The sequence below is a fragment of the Leucoraja erinacea genome, chromosome 23, assembly GCF_028641065.1.
Source record: "Leucoraja erinacea ecotype New England chromosome 23, Leri_hhj_1, whole genome shotgun sequence".
Taxonomy (NCBI): Eukaryota; Metazoa; Chordata; class Chondrichthyes; order Rajiformes; family Rajidae; genus Leucoraja; species Leucoraja erinaceus.
Genome location: NC_073399.1, coordinates 11,200,737 through 11,218,601, shown reverse-complemented (window position 1 = coordinate 11,218,601; position 17,865 = coordinate 11,200,737). Strand labels below are relative to the sequence as shown.

At 44.8% G+C, this 17,865-nt stretch overlaps 1 protein-coding gene across 2 annotated transcripts in view; it reads left to right on the top strand.

Moving 5' to 3' along the window:
• tha1 (threonine aldolase 1) overlaps positions 1 to 17,865 on the top strand; it is a 56,718-nt gene that overhangs the window by 12,373 nt on the left and 26,480 nt on the right. For both annotated transcript variants that reach the window (XM_055653865.1, XM_055653864.1), the window contains exon 2: positions 13,636 to 13,719. In XM_055653865.1, the coding sequence (XP_055509840.1) occupies positions 13,636 to 13,719 (84 nt within the window). The remainder of the gene's footprint in view (positions 1 to 13,635; positions 13,720 to 17,865) is intronic.

Below are 17,865 nucleotides of genomic sequence, written 5' to 3'. Positions count from 1 at the left end.
AGAGTTAAGATTGATGTAAAATAAGATGAAGTTGTTGCAGTTAAAATTAGTCAGCTAGTTTAAAAAGATGTGTTTTAAACTAGCCTTCACAACAAGAGGAGTTGAGTATAGGAACAAATAGGTCCTTCTGCAGTTGTACAGGGCCCTAGTGAGACCACATATTGTGTGCAGTTTTGGTCTCCAAATTTGAGGAAGGACATTCTTGCTATTGAGGGAGTGCAGCGTAGGTTCACAAGGTTAATTCCGGAGATGGCGGGACTTATGTGGATAGAATGGAATGGCTGGGCTTGTATTCTCTTGAATTTAGGATGAGAGGGAATCTTATTGAAACATATAAGATTCTTAAGGGTTTCGACACGCTTGCGGCAGGAAACATGTTCCCGATGTTGGGGGAGTCCAGAACCAGGCGCCACAGTTTAAGAATAAGGGGTAAGCCATTTAGAACGGAGAGGGTTGTGAATCTGTGGAATTCTCTGCCTCAGAAGTCAGTGAAGGCCAATTCTCTGGATGCTTTCAAGAGAGAGTTGGATAGAGCTCTTAAAGATAGCGGAGTCAAGGGATATGGGGAGAAGGCAGGAATGGGGTACTGATTGTGGATGATGAGCCATGATCACAGTGAATGGCGGTGCTGGCTTGAAGGGCCGAATGGCCTACTCCTGCGTCTATTGTCTATTGGAACGTGAAATAGTGGGTTATGCTGATAGATTTAAATGAGGAAAGGTTTGAGTGGAGAACAAACATAGGGTTGGGCAACATAGTCTATTTCTGTGCCAGATATCCTATGTATATTATTCGTGCCTATTTGCTCCAAAGGAAACTATTGGTGCCAACATTAACATGACTTTGAAACCTTTTCCCGTACATTTGAAAGCAGTGTTTCTTTTTATTTCTTGTCCACATCTGTAACAATACTTATGTTTTTAACAAGTATATATTTCAGAAGCAGTTCTATAATTATTTCCTTTACAAACAGACTACAGACGTCATAAGATTCAAATGGTTCTTGCCAGAAATGTAACATGCAGCCAATCACAGCGCCAAGTTTGTAGCTTAGAGTTTAGAGATGCAGCATGGAAACCGGCCCATCGGGTCTGTACCAACCATCGATCACCCATTCGCACACTTCTATGTTATCCCACTTTCTCATCCACTCCCTGCACACGAGGGGCAATTTGCAGAGGGCAATTAACGTTCGTCATTCCTGCATGTCTTTGGGGTGCGGGAGGAAAATAGGAGCACCCGGAGGTAAACCATGTGGCCACAGGGAGAACATGAAAACTACATGGACATTACTCATGGTCAGGATTAAACGCGGGTCTGTGACACTGTGAGGCAGCGGCTCTACCAGCTGCGCCACTGTGTGCCCTTTGTGTTTGTTTTCAACTCTCAAATTGGCATGGTGGTGCAACGGTAGCACAGCGGTAGAGCTGCTGCCTTCCAGTACCAGAGGCCCGGGTTCGATCCTGACTACAGGTGCTTGTCAGTATGGAATTTGCACGTTCTCCCCATGACCCGCGTGGGTTTTCCACGGGAGCTCCGGTTTCCTCCCGCACTTCAAAGACGTACAGGTTTGTAGGCTAATTAGCTTGGTATAATTGTAAATTGTCCCTGGAGTATTGGATAGAGTTAGTGTGCAGGGATCGTTGGCCAGCACGGATCCGGTGGGCCGAAGGGCCTGGTTCCACACTGTATCTCTAAAAAAAAGACACTGATTCTCACAAAACTGTGATGTTGAACCTCATTTTATGTTTCAATAAGTTAATTCGATGACGTCAACTTTGACACCTGCCAAAGATTATTATACACTGTGGAACATTTCAGCGTTTGAAGTACATTAACAGGTGAATTCAATGTTTATTTAATGGAATAAAGGATTTAGCAGTCTTTTTAAAGCTGTGGAATTTTTCAAAACACCAGTAGCATTGTCTCAATTAGTAATTAGTTCAAGATTGGCACCGATATGTTGGGGGTAAGATCAAAATAATAATGACAGCTGGTTAGAAATGGAGCTTGTTTGATCTGTTTTAGGAAAGGTACAACGTGACTGCACTAAACTAGTCTGACAGTAGCCCTGGAGGGTGTCAGCAGATGCTTGGACAGAGAACACGTCAACTAAGTTTCTGTGACCCCACCCATAACACCGTCCCTTCTCCCTCCCATCTTTGCAGCATCCATTATAGAGTCATAGATTGAGGCAGTGTTGAAACAGGCCCTTTGGCCCAACATGTCCCGGCTACACTCGTCCCACCTGCCCGCGTTCGGTCCATATCCCTCCAAACCTGTCCTATCCATTTCTAACTAGCTGTCAGTAGAACATAGAACAGTACCGCACATGAACGGGCCCTTCGGCCCACATTGTTTGTGCCCAACATAATGCCAAGTTTAACTGATCTCATCAGCCTGTACGTGACCCATATCGTTCTATTCTTCCAGCTGCCTTTCCAAAAGTCTCTTAAATGCTACAATTGTATTTGTATCCACTCCACCACCACCCCAGGCAGTGCATTTCAATATCCCCACCATTCTGTGGGGGAAAAGGTTCTGACTGTCTACCCTGTCTACCCTAAATGATATATAGTAATATCAGGTCGTCCCTCAACCTCCGACATTCCAAAGAAAAGAATCCGTCTATCCAAACCCTCTCTGTAGCTGAAACCCTCTAATCCAGGCAGCATTCTGGTGAAGCTCTGTCCCCTCTCCCAAAGCCTCCATATCTTTTTTCTAATGGGGTCACCAGAATTGCATGCAAACCTCCAAATGCGGCCTGACCAAAGTCCTATGAACTGCATTCACTCAGCTGCTGCCTGTAACACGCACGTGTAATGTGTAAGATTCTATTCCACAGTAGCAGCTGGGAATTCTTGCAATATGTGAATGGAGATACACACATGCTGAACTTGATGCAACATGCTGACATTGCGCAGCAAAGTTTAGCAACGCTGGGGCAGGGCTCTCTCGATTGAAGATCTTAATCTCTATGGGACTTTGAAAAGCATTGTACAGATGTCACAATATTTTAATCCCATTAATAGTTGAGTTTAATTTAATTTAGAGATACAGCTATTCAACCTGGAAAACCTGTACATCTTTGGAGTCTGGGAGGAAAGCAGAGTTCCCGGAGAAAACCCACGCAGGTCACGGGGAGAACGGACAAACTCCGTACAGACAGCACCCGTAGTCAGGATTGAACCCAGGTTTCCTGCGCTGTAAGATAGCAACTCTACATGCTGCTCTAGTAAAACAATTTCTAGATTACAATATTCCTGCAGGAATTTTAAAAAATCTCGTTTTTTTTTAATTCTCTTAGGAGAATAATCTAGCTTGCTTTGAATGCAGAATAACAAATATGTTGAAACAATTCATAGGAAATTTCTTGTAGGCTAGCCCTGAAATTCTGTGTGGTAACATTGCACTTCTTATCTTGCATTTTCTAGGTAATTCCATTCGAGCGTAGCTCTAACCAAGATTGCACCAGCTAGCGACTTTATCTTAACTAGGCCAATGGAACTTGGGTGTGTAGTCTTTGAAACAGTCACAATTTAATTTTACCACTGAAGACAAAAAATGGTGGAAGTATATTCTCTGTTTAGCACTCAGTATGCTACAGTCTGACAAAGAGTCCCGACCCGAAACGCTGTCTGTTCATATTCATCCACAGATGCTGCCTGGTCTGTTGAGTTCCTCCAGCATTTTTTATTTGCGCAAACAGTGGCTGTGTTTTAAACACTGTCTCTCCTGATACCATATTTTATAAATGGGGAGTGCATCTCACATTACACATCAGTCATAGCTCAGTGTTTATTGCTTTGCCCTCATATTTAAAATTCATATTGTGGATGAGGCATGTTGGTCAGCTTGGGCGCATTGGGCCGAAGGGCCTGTTTCCACATTGTGAGACCCAATGACTCCTCATTGCTTCACATTTACCTCTTGAGGAGGTCACTTGAGTGGTGACAATATAGGGGCTCGCAGCAGGAGCCCACCGATGGACCACTTCATTTCTCCTAACTTAAAGTAGAGGCCACAATGTTTAATATTAGCACAAGAAACCACAAAAACAATTCCGTGCTAACTGTTTAAAAGATCAAAATACATTGAACAATGCCAATTAAAGAAAAAAAGCTGAGTAACTATTCTGGTCAGAATGACATAGTTCACTATGGCTCAGTTCCTATTTGCTTCATTATAGTCCTATTCATGCCCTGAACAAATAACAGGACAATAATCTCCATAAAGATTGCGGCATATGGATTACTCTATCCTTGCCAGATAGCAATTAACTGGGTAGGACAGTGATTTGCAGATTTGTTTCGTTTAGAGAGACAGTGCAGAGACCCGCTGTCAGGATCGAACCTGGGTCTCTGATGCTGTGGTGCTTTCTCGAAAGATCACACATTTTACGCACATTGAAATAAGATCGACTCCAGAGCGCTCTTGTGCCGTATGCAAGAGAAATATTTAGTAGGTCATGCAGAATCAGTGGTAGTTGACATTTCAAGTCTAGGAATCTTCAGGAGAACATGAAAAGAGAAAACAAGCATGTTTTGTTGCGGGAAGAGAAAGGGGTGGACAGAACATGAAGACCTGCCATTAGGATGCAAGCCAAGGTAACAAAAAAGGGCACAAAGTGCTGGAGGAACTCAGTGGTTCAGACAGCGTCTACACCACCACTCGAGCATGGCTGATCTATTTTTCCTCTTCAAGCCCATTCTCCTGCCTTCTCCCCGTAACCCCTGGCTCCCTCACTAATCGAACTACCACTAAATAGGAATAGGAATACAGCTTAGCTGTGCTTATGAGACCACGACGAAGCATCTCACTCATTGTGAGTGAGTGGTAAACCACATTACCAAGAGGAGTTGGATAGTCAGACATGACCATTTCTGGTGGAATCTTTGTGGTGGCGTTTTGCTGATGACGTATACCTCACTGGTTCATCGTGTGAGCTTAGCAAAGAGAGAGCAGACCTCAGCATTCCATTTAGATTTAGTATGCGCTGGTGACCTATTGACCGCGTGTCCCAGGTAGCTTGCTTGGTCATTGTTTCAGCTGGGTCAGGGTAGATGCACACCACAGCAAATTGTGCATTCATTAAAGGGGCTTTTCTTTCTGTGGCTTCAAAGCAAATTTAACCCCAGACTTTTTTTGTTTTTTTTTGTTTTTGAAGCAATTGGTGGCCTGACTAATAGAAAAATAGAAAAATCGGAGAGTCGTACAGCACAGAAACAGGCCCTTTCCCTTGCAACCGCAAGAGGTGCTACACCTGTCGCTTTACCTCCCCCCTCGACTCCATTCAAGGACCCAAGCAGTCGTGCCAGGCGCGACAGAGGTTCACCTGCATGCACCTTATCTATTGCATCCGCTGATCTAGATGTCAGCTGATCTACATCGGTGAGACCAAGCGTAGGCTTGGCGATCGTTTCGCCGAACACCTCCGCTCGGTCCGCATTAACCAACCTGATCTCCCGGTGGCTCAGCACTTCAACTCCCCCTCCCATTCCGAATCCGAGCTCTCTGTCCTGGACCTCCTCCATGGCCAGAGTGAGCACCACTGTAAATTGGAGGAGCAGCACCTCATATTCCGCTTGGGCAGTCTGCACTCTAGAGGCATAAACATTGAATTCACCAATTTCCGTTAGCTCTTGCTGTCTCCTCCCCTTCTCAGCTCTCCCTCAACCCTTGGGCTCCTCCTCTTCCTTTTTCCTTTCTTCTCCCCCATCCCCCCTACATCAGCCTGAAGAAGGGTTTTGGCCCGAAACGTTGCCTATTTCCTCCGCTCCATAGATGCTACTGCACCCGCTGAGTTTCTCCAGCACTTTTGTCTACCTTCGATTTTCAAGATTTTCATGCAGTTCCTTCTTAAACACAGAAGCAGGCCCTTCAGCCCAACTTGCCCATGCCAACCTAGATGTCCCATCTACTGTACATTAGTCCCACCTGCACGCGTTTGGCCCATATCTCTCCCGTCCAAAGACGTACAGATTTGTAGATTAATTTGGCTTCGGTAAAAATTATAAATGGACCCGAGTGTGTAGGATTGTGCTAGTGTACGGAGGGATTGCTGGTTGGCGCGGACTCGGTGGGCCTCAGGGCCTGTCTCCGCAATGTTTCGCCAAACTGAACTAAACATCCACGTCCAAAAGTGTCTTAAATTATCTGATAGCAAGAACATATTTGATTTAGTTTTCTATGTTAAAATTTGTTTTATAAATGACCAGAACAGCAGACAAAAACAGCTAGGTAGACTTACACCTCAGATAATCTTTTGGGCTCCTTTTCAGATGCGAACGTAGAAAGGGAGCAGTTTGCTTAGCTCCCTGGATCTGTTTCGCCACCCAGTGAAGTCTCGGAAGACCCATACAACTTCACGATTCGATCTTTACCCCAAACCACCACCTGCTGCTGATTAACGCAAAACTGTCGACCTCAGATTTAAACCTAATGGGCCTGATTGTAACTCCCAAGCCTCGACCACTTATTGAGCATAGAAAAGTTTCCTAGCTTCATTCCAGGAAGACTTGGCATTAGCTTTTAGACAATGTCCTATATTCCTCGAATTCTGAGTGAGATATTATCAAGGTTGGCCTGCTCTGCAAGTAACACATGTTTTATATTTCCATTTCAGACTTAAGGCTTTGGCAGTGATTCGGCAAATCATTTTGTAAAACTGAACATTCAGTGAGCTTCATTATTCTGACTTGATCTGTGACAAGGAATTTTCCAGTTCTGGTTTCAGATACTCTGAGAGCAGGAGTCTTTACAAACCCCTTACATAAAATGCTGGAGTAACTCAGCGGGACAGGCATCATCTCTGTAAAGGAGGAATGGGTGAAGAAAGGTCTTGACCCAAAATGTCATCCATTCCTTCTCTCCAGAGATGCTGCCTGTCCCGCTAAGTTACTCCAGCATTTTGTGTTTATCTTCGGTTTTAACCAGCATCTACAGTTCCTTCCTACAGAGAAGGAATGGATGACGTTTCGGGTCGAGGCCCCTCTTCAGACTTAAGAAAGGTCTCGACCCGGATGATCAACCATGATCACAATGAATGGCGGTGCTGGCTCGAAGGGCCGAATGGCCTACTCCTGCACTTATTGTCTATTGTCACCCATTCCTTTTATCCACAGATGCTGCCTGATCCGCCGAGTTACCCCAGCATTTTGTGTCTATCGTCGATGTAAACCAGCATCTACAGTTCCTTCCTACACAGTTGCCTCACAGTTGTAATAGTTTCCCAGCTATAGAGTTAATCGTGAGAATGGAGTGAATGTGCATGTTGACGGAAAAAGGAGTTATTGTCTTACTTTGTTTTGCAATACAGCATCTTGCAAACCACGAAGGCTCTTGCAAAATTACCAATAAACCTTTTGATATTTTTTGCAACGTCAATGGTAAATGTCTTCATAGGCAGAATGTGTTGCCAGTGGCATATTGCAGTAACTACATAGGTCCATATTCCCATAGTACATCGAGGAATGTTTCTCTGTAATCTACCTAAACAACCTTCGCATTTAGAGCATTGTGTTCAGTTCTGGGCACCATATTATAGGAAAGATGTTGTTAAGTTGAAAAGGGTGCAGACATGATTTACAAGGAAATTACCCTGCAGGACTCGAGGGCCTGAACTACAGGGAGAGGTTGAGCAGGCTGGGACTCTATTCCCTTGAGTGCAGGAGGATGAGGGGTGAGCTTATAGAGGTGAATAAAATCATGGGAGGAATAGATGGTCTGGATGCACAGAGTCTCTTGCCCAGAATGGGGGAGTTAAGAACCAGAGGGCATAGGTTTAAGGTTGAAGGGGGAAAGGTTTTATAGGAATCTGAGAGGGCAACTTTTTCACGGTGGGTGTATGGAATGAGCTGCCGGAGGAAGTAGTTGAGGCAGGGATAGCACTTTTTAAGGAGCGATTAGGTACATGGATAGGACAGGTTTAGAGGGATATGGGCCAAATGCAGGCGTGGAGCTAGTGCAGATGGGACGTGTTGGTTGGTTTGGGCATGTTGGACCAAAGGGTCTGTTTCCACACTGTATGACTCTGACCTTAGTTGCTTTGCCCTATAGACACAAGAAACGGCAGATGCTTGGTATAAAAAAACATGTTACTGCCTCTCCCTCATCATGGCACTGGCCTTGTGCCAAACATGGTCTCCAATTCTCCCTTGGCACCTGACGCTGCACCTCCTCCACCACCAGCCCCGCAGGTACTAATTATACATCACCATGTAGACAAGGAACTGCAATGCTGGAATCTTGTGTGGAACACAAAGTGCTGGAGCAACTCAGCGGGTCAGCCAACATCTTTGGAGAACACGGATAGGCAATATTTCATGTCAGGACCCTTAAATCTGAAGAAAGATCCCAACCCAAAACATCGCCTATCCATGTTCTACAGAGATGCTGCCTGACCCACTGAGTTAGACCAGTTTTTTTGTGTCTTACTTTGTATTTTGGTTTGTGGTGCTTGTAAGGTACCAGCGTGTTGAAAGCTGCGTGAGAGAGGCAGCATGCATTTCACACTCATTTGTGCATGCCCGCACACGCACGTACACTTCAACTTTCCATGTGATGTACCTTTTGCGGCATTGCATTTGCTGTTGTTGCTCCTGTCAACAACAGTGCCTAGGTCTGAAGAAGGATCTCTTCCCGAAACATCACCTAATCCTTTTCTCCAGAGATGCTGTCTGACCCGATGAGTTACTCCAGCTTCTTTGTGTCTATCAACAATACCTAGAACCCGCCCTTCAATATTGAAGCAAGGTCTTCAGACTATTCCTGCAGAAATAAGATGACCCATTTGCTTTGGGCAATAGGACAAGTCATGCTTTATCACTGGGAATTGTTTGAATAATCTGTAATATGTTGAAGGAATTGATAACATCTGCTCAGCTGTACTTTGTTTGACGTTTATATAGAGAATGCCATGTAGTACTAATCACCCCGCCTTTCTGGTTTAATGACTCACTTACGAGTTAAAGTCATGGGCTGCCAGGAAGAAGCGATCCTGCTTCCCCTAATATGTGGGAAAGAGATGTGAACTGTCCTTCCCAGCAGTTGTTACACACTTGTGCAAACTTTCTGGAAGCGCAGTGAGTAAAACTGCATATTTCATCACGAGCTGGATGGATGCTTTGGAAACAGTTCCTCTAGAAGACTGGCATAGCCGCCATCTGCGAAAAGCATCCAGCACAAGTCCACCATTACACTAAAGCAGTGTCAAATGTGAGGCAGACACTTAGCTGGAGTAACTCAGCAGGTCAGGCAGAATCTGTGGAGAACATCAATAGGCGATGTTTCGGGTCGGAGCCCTTCTTCGGATTGTTTAGTTTAGTTTAGAGATACTGCGCAGAAACAGGCCCTTCGGCCCAGCGAGTCCACGCCAACCAGCGATCGCCCCGCACACTAACACTATCCTACACTACTAGGGACAATTTACAATTTTACCAAAGCCAAATTAACCTGTTTGTCTTTGCAGTGTGGGTGGAAACCGGAGCACCCGGAGAAAATTTTACTTCTAGGTTCCTACCTGGTCGGTGAGATAGCTTTTTCTCCGGGCTGCCTGTTGACCCGTCCTCGTGGCCTATCAGCGGGCTTGGAGCGCCGTTTCCTGGCGGGGATCACCCAGCACCTCGGCCTCGGTGGTGGCGCAGCGCTGGGGCGCTGTCGCGGAGCGGAGCGGGCGATGCCTTGCCTGGGTCGCCGCGCTGGATCAACGCGCTGGAGCTCCGGTGAACTGTGTCCGCCGTGTTCGACACCTCCGGGCTGCGGGTCTGCGGAGCGGAGCGGGCGGCGCCGATTTCAACATCGGGAGCCTGGGAGCTCCAGGCCGGCGCGGCCTTGTCGGCTTCGGAAGCCGCGGTCTCCAGCTAGGAAGCGGCCGTTCCAGGTGGCCCAGCCGCTGAGAGGACTCTCCCGACGCCGGGGCAAGATCACCCGGTGAGAACGTCCAGGAACATCGGGCCTCCGTAGAGGCAATTGCGGTGGCCTCGATAGGCCTGACTTTGGGTGAACTTGGGGTTGGGGACTGGACATTGTGCCTTTCCCCACAGTGGTATCCATTGTGGGGGGATGATCTGTAAGTAATCCTGTTAGTCTGTGTCCAAGATGGCTGTCGGAAGGGAGAGTGGACGCTGGCGCACTTTAGCTGCCGCTGCTCTCTTTTCACATTGTGTTTTTGATTTTTTTGTTTTTGGACTGAATTCAGTTTTTAATTTGTGTTTCTGTGATGTCTTTATTATTTATTTTATTCTGATTATATGTTTTTTATTCCTGTTAATCTCTGTAAGGTGTCCTTGAGATTTCTGAAAGGCGCCCAAAAATAAAATGTATTATTATTATTATTGTCTCTGGCGCTGTGAGGCAGCAACTCTACCACTGCGCCACCGTGCCGTCCTTGATTATAATGGGGGCAGGAAAGAGGGCTGGGATAGAGATGGGGCAAGACAGAGTGTGGCCAGTAATATGTGGGCATAGATATATCAAATACGTGCTGCCTGGAATTGAGCTTCAGAAAAGAAGAACCATTGTTTCACAGTCACTGTTTAAAGTTCCATTATTTGCTGGTTGCATTTTCATGCCTCAAAACAAACAGAAATCTATACCTGCATGGAGTTGTCAAATCTCTCGTTGTTTGCTTGTCTAATCATGCATTCAGTCTTGACCTGAAACTGTCGATCCATGTACCTGTCCAATTGTCTCTGAAATGTTATGAGAGCTTCAACGACCTACTCCAGCAGCACGTTCCATATACCCACCACCCTTTGTGTAAAAAAGTTACCCATCCAGTTCCTGTTAAATCTTTCCCCTTCACCTTAAACCTATATTCTCTGGTTCTCAATTCTCTAACTCTGGGCAAAAGACTGTGCATTTACCCGATCTATTCCTCTCATAATTTTGTACACCTCGATAAGACCCGCTGAGTTCCTCCCGCAGTTTTTGTTTGCTCAACGTGTTAACATTTGTTCTCTCATCTAACAATTTATCTTCTAATTGTTTGCTCTTTGATGTTAATTTGTTGCATTTCGCTGCATTTCATGAAGGGTTTTCATAATTTTAAAAAGATTCTATTTTTCCGCATCTCCTATCAATGTGTCTAACCTCACATTACAACAATTGTGGTTTCTTGTACATCATCCACCTCCTGCTACCAGCTACCTTGTGCCAGTCAAGTAAGGTTGAGTCAAGTTTATTCGTCACATACGCATACAAGATGTGCAGTGAAATGAAAAATGGCAATGCTTGCGGAATGTGCAAAAAAACAAACTACAAAACAGAATGGAACAGAATCACATATTCACATTCAGTGCATTCGGGGGTCGGAAATCAAGCTGATTTTATTTCTAATTTCTAAGCCAAATGCTGTTAGCCCACTGCCAGAGATCGTGTCTGAACACATTAGCGGTATCAATTTGTGCAAGGTGTTAAAGTTGATTCAGTACATACTGACACTGATTCAGTACATACTGACACCTTTGACTAAAGAGTCATGGGTTCAAGCAAGACTCCTGCATTTTCAGACTTGCCATCATTGTCATGAGACACAATTACTCAAACAAATGTGAAGCATCGCATGACACTCATTTGAAAAGACGAGGAAGTTCTCTTGATGTTTAAACAATGCTCCCATGTGTGATTTATGGAATAGTTGCAAGAACTGGAAACACCCAGAGTCTGTGTCCAACTGACTGGTGTAAAACAGATTAACAGAGAAAGAGATCTTAAATGATGGAAATGGCTGAAGATACGCCAGAGATAGTTTGATGTGAAACAGGACAGTGATACATTCGGCTGCGAGAGATACTGGCACAGTGAAGCGATGATTCAGCGCATCGTTACGGAATGAGCACATTTGAGTACAGATTAAAAGATATGATTACGTGCACAACAAAGAATAAGATGCCTTTTACCTGCCAAATGATGCTAGTGCTTTAGAAAGTTCACGGGGCAATTATAGGTGTGATTATTGAATATGGAATGTTTCAGGTTCTGTCTTGGAGCATTTTGAATATGTAACGTGAGCTGTGCAGGAAGGATCTGCAGATGCTGGTTTACCCCGATGATAGGCACAAAGTCCTGGAGTAACTCAGCGGGTCAGGCAGCTCTATGTGTAAGAAAGAACTGCAGATGCTGGTAAAATCTAAGGTAGACACGAAATGCTGGGGTAACTCACCGGGTGCGGCAGCATCGCTGGAGAGAAGGAATGGGCGACGTTTTGCGTCGAGACCTTTCTGAAGTTACAATATGTTGTACCGTTGTCGGCCACCTTTACATGGCGACTCTTTGCATACCTTGGGTACGCAACAAAAATAAAATTCACCCTGACTTGTCACATATGACATTAAAGCATTCTTTCAGGAGGTCACTGAGAGAGGAAATTATGTGCAAATGAAAATGGGCAGTCGAAGATACTCTGGCACATACATCCCTGCTGTTGAATCTATTTTTTACAGTTTAGTCTTGTTAGTAGGGCACAGAACAGGGAGTAACATGGCATAACCGGGTGGCACAGCGGCACAGCTGTAGAGTTGCTGCCTTACAGCGCCAGAGACCCGGGTTTGATCCAGACTACTGTCTGTACAGAGTTTGTACATCCTCCCCGTGAGGTTTCCTCCCACACTCCAAAAGACATGCATGCTTGTAAATTAATTTGCTTCTGCAAATTGTAAATTGATCCTAATGTGTAAGATAGTGCTAGTGTACGGGGTGATTGCTGGTCAGTACAGACTCGGTGGGCCGAAGGGACTATTTCCACGCTGTGTCTCCAAAGTCTAAAGGTTTTCTTCTTTTATATTATTTCTCCTTTTGTACGTGCTTCAGTTGAACTCATCTTCCTTTATAATATCTGTTCTCTTTTGCATTTCTTAAATCTTCCAAGTGATAAAATAATTTTTGTGAGCTATTGAGTGAGAAGACGCTATCTACCGGAATGTCCATAGCTACCTTGATTCAGCAAGAGGTGGCTCATACTAATCGACCTGATGTGCTGGGATTCAATTCCACAACCTGCAATAGAAAAGCTAAACGTATGTGGGTGGCCTGGTGAGACAGCAGTAGAGCTGCTGCCTTACAACGCCATTGACCTGGGTTCAATCCTGACTACCGGTGCTTGTCTGTACAGAGTTTGAACCTTCTCCCCTTGACCTCTGGGGGATTTTCTTCGAGATCTTCGGTTTCCTCCCACACTCCAAAGACGTACAGGTTTGTAGGTTAATTGGCTTGGGTAAATGCAAAACTGCCCCTAGTGTGTGTAGGGTAGTGTTAATGTGCGAGGATCGCTGGTCGGTGCGGACTCGGTGGGCCACGGGGCCTGTTTTGGCTGCATTAATTATGGAATTGAATACAAAGGGTCCCACTCCAAAATGTCACCTCTCCATCTTCTCCAGAGATGTTGGCTGACCTGCTGAGTTACTGCAGCATTCTGTGTTTTATTTTACTTCATAGCATTGCTCAAAAGCAGGCTATAATAAAGTTCTTCCAAATTCTCAATCAGCAAAAAAACAGATGAGGTTAAGAAGAAGAAAAATAATAATGAAACACATCAAGTGCCACATCAAACATAATTCTCAGGTTAAACAATTTAATGGTTCACAATCGCAAAGCTTGAGCATACAAAATTAATAATTTCACTTTTTCTTCCCACAGAACTTCAGAGGCGAGCTGCTCAGCTGTTTGGAATGGAGGCTGCTTTGTTTGTTCCCACTGGAACAATGGGGAACCTGATTTCAGGTCAGTGTAATAAACAGGACCACCCCACAGTAGGAGTTTTCAAACTACTCGTATTCACCGTGAACTGGTGTAAATGTAGGGCTGCACGGTGGCGCAGCGGTAGAGTTATTGCCTTACAGCACTTGCAGCGGCAGAGACCCTGGTTCAATCCTGACTACGGGTGCTGCATGCACGGAGTTTGTACGTTCACCCCGTGACCACGTGGGTTTTCTCTGAGATCTTCGGTTTCCTCCCACATTCGAAAGGCTTACAGGTTTGTAGGTTAATTGGCTTGTTATGAATGTAAATTGTCCCTATTGTGTATAGGACTGCGTTAATGTGCGAGGATCGCTGGTCGGTGCAGACTTGGTGGGCCGAACTTAGAAACTTTGAATTCCACTTATACCTCTAAAACTTAAAAAAAAAAACTAAAATTGGTGCAGTCGCATGTTGACATCAACCGCACAACCGTCTCTGAAAAAGGACTGTGGGATCAAGTGTGGGAGAGAGTCTGAAGACGGATCCCAACCCGAAACATCACTTATCCCTTTTCTCCAGAGATACTGCCTGACTCGCTGAGTTACTCCTGCACTTCATGTCTTTTATTGGTGGGTTTAAGTCCCACTCTTGAACACATTCAATGCACCTAATACAAAACTGAGGGAGTTTGTACTGTTAGGGGAAATGTCAATCAGATGAAGTTAAACTAGGGTACTGTCTTCCTTTCACTGTCCAAACCATTGGTTACCCAACAAAAATAGATTATCATAAGACATAGGATCCATTAGGCATTTGATTATGGCGGATCCATTTTTCCCCCTCAACCCCATTCTCCTGTCTTCTTCCTGTAACCTTTGATACCGTCACTAATCAAGAACCTATCAATCTTCGCTCCAAAAATTCCCAATGTCTTTGTCTCTACCTCCGTCTGTGGCAATGAATTCCACAGTTTCACCACCCTCTGGCTAGAGGAATTCGCCATTCTAAAGGTATGTCCTTTAATTCTGACGCTTTGCACTCTGGTCCTAGACTCTCGCACTAGTGGAATCATCCTCTCCACATCCACTCTATCTAGGCCTTTTGTTCCTGGTATCATTCCTGTTTGTAGGATCTTGCTCTGTAGGAGTTTGCTGCTTCATTCCCTACAATGGAAGATTTGTATACCCTTCAAAACTAAAGTGCTTTAATCTGTCAGGAACTCGTAAATGAAACGCTCTCTGCAATTCAAAGGTTTTCATTCCCCTGGCATAATATGATTTGCTACCGCCATGAATCAGTTTTTAAGTGGAATTCTGCAGTGTGTATGGTCTGGTGCAATCCTCTTCATATTTGGTGTGTGCATGTAAAATGTCCTGGTGACAAGCGCGTATATCACGTGAAAATATTCTGCATTGGTGATGAAACTCACCGCAGTCTGCAGTGTGCTGAAGCAACCTTTGGCCGCTGTAAAAAAAGAGAATTCAAAGATTTACCGACGCTAATTAACCTACAAACCTGCACGTCTTTTAGGATGTGGTAGGAAACCGGAGCACCCAGATGAAACCCATGCAGTCACAGGGAGAATGTGCAAACTCCACACAGGCAGCACCCGAGGTCAGGATGAAAGCTGGGTGTCCGGTGCTGTGAGACAGGGGGTTATATTCTAACTCTGACACTCTGGGTTTATGTCAGCATATCATAATGGTCCATGACCACTTGAATAATTTCCATGAATATAAACCAAACCATAACACTGCTCGTAAATATGTTTCATAATTGTGAACAACCACGACAGATTGAAACTCTTGAACATCATCTACGGTCAGATTGTATACATCTCAATTGTATACTCCATAACGCCCCGTTGCAGCCATCGCTTCCATCCACGTCTCGCCGCAAACCAACGTCATCAATAGTACCGCCTGCTGCCTTACAAGTGTCTGATTTTAATCCATTTCAGTGAAGGAAATGACTGATTGTTTCACAAAAATGTACACGGATTTGTAACTTTGTCGGTGGCAAAACTTATGGACACTTATGTTCAATTTAGTTTGCTGTCGCGTGCATTGAGGTACAGCGAAAAGCTTTTGTTGCGTGCTAACCAGCAAGCGGAAAGACAAAACATGATTGCAATCAAGCCGTTTGCAGTGTACAGATACATGTGAACTGCCTAGGTGAGGTCTGCTACATGAGTTTACCGGGTTGTATGCAAAACAAAGCAGTGACTGTGCCTCAGTACATTGACAATAAAGTGTGATTGAACCATTGAAGAGCAGTCACTGATTTGCTGCTATATTCTTCATTAGTACTGGTGTCAGAGGTTATGGGAAGAAGGCAGGAGAATGGGGTTAGGAGTGAGCGGCAGATCAGCCATGATTGAATGTTGGAGTAGACTTGATGGGCCGAATGGCCTCATTTTACTATCTCTTATTATATAACCCAGGCTTGCCAGAAACAATGTAATTGAGCTTGAGAACCATATTTGAAGATGTCATCATATTAGGTCAACATGTCTCTAAATATAATTTAGGGGCGTCAATGCCAATATGTACCTTCTAGTAATATTTTGATTGTGTTGGCCATCCTCTCTTACAGTGTACAACATTTACAGATATGTGTAACTTGGGACACTGGCCAGAGTTACAAACCATACAGTGCAAATGTCCTCGGGCTTTCAAAACCTGCCCAGAATAATTCTTGAGACTGGTCTTGTTACCTCTTGAGGATAGATAACAGAATTGCATCGTCTTACGTAAACATTCACATAAAGTAACTCACTATCTGACACCATCTCGAATTGCCTTTCTGTTTTTATATTAACCAGGACTATCTTGAAAGTTACCGCAATTTTCCTACGTATAGCATCGGTTACATAAAGTAAATAGTGTGCCATCTAGTTTAGTTCAGAGATGTAGCGCGGAAACAGGCCCTTCGGCCTGGGGATCACTGCGCTGACCAGCGATCCCCAGGCACTTGCAATATCCTACACACACATGGGACAATTTACGATTATACCAAGCTAATTAATCTACAAACCTGCGCGTCTTTGGCGTGTTGGAGGAAACCCGCGATCCCGGGGAAAACCCACGCAGGTCACGGGGAGAACATACAAACTGCATACATACAGCACCCGTAGTCAGCAGCAAAACCCGGATCTCTGGCGCTGTAAAGGTCCTGTCCCACTTTCACAACCTTTTTTACTCGTGGACATTTTTCATCATGTTGAAAAAACGCCTCGACCTACTTGATGCCACGAGTGCCTACAACCTGCTACGACCTCCTACGACCTACCTACGACCTCCTACGACCTCTTGACGACCATGCTGCGAGTATGAATCGAGGGCAAATTCGGCAGAGGTCGTGAATTAGGTCGTGAAAGTGGGATAGGCCCTTAAGGCAGCAACTCCAGCGCTGTGCAATCATGCTGCCCTTGCAATATTGTTTATATTCCCTCTTTTTACCTCTTATAAGGGACTTGTTATCTCGGTGTTGAAAGCACAATATAAGGCTACATTCCTCATATCCTGTCACAAGTGGTAAGATAGTCCAAGATGGCGCACAAGCCAGGCGACTCAGCGCGCTGGTCCCAGAAGTGGATCTGCAATCACTCATTCCAATCGCTCCACTCTTTTAAGCCTCTACTCCCACAGCAGCCTTTCTCACACTGTAGACGGCTCGATTGTATTCACGTATGGTCTTTCCGCTGACTGGTTGGCACACGACAACAGCTTTTCACTGTACCTCGGTACACATGACGATAAACTAGACTAAACTAAACGGAGGCTCCTGATTAATGTTCTTTCTACTGACTGGAGCTCTAAGGCATAAGAAGTAAATTATTTAAAAAAACAATTGAATGGCTGCCACTTGGACTATTACATGCATGGTTGGCAAATAATATAATTCAATGTTATTGTTGGATGCCATCTCCACTCCAAAGTCACACTGCAACAATCAAATCAAACAAAACACTTTGTGTGTAAGAAAGAACTGCAGATGCTAGTTTAAACCGAAGGTAGACGCAACAAGCTGGAATAACTCAGCGGGACAGGCAGCGTCTCTGGAGAGAAGGAATGGGTGACGTTTCGGGTCGAGACCCTTTCCTTCTCTCCAGAGATACTGCCTGTCACGCTGAGTTACTCCAGCTTTTGTGTCTAAAAGACTTTTTGTGCTGAGCAACTTTTAACT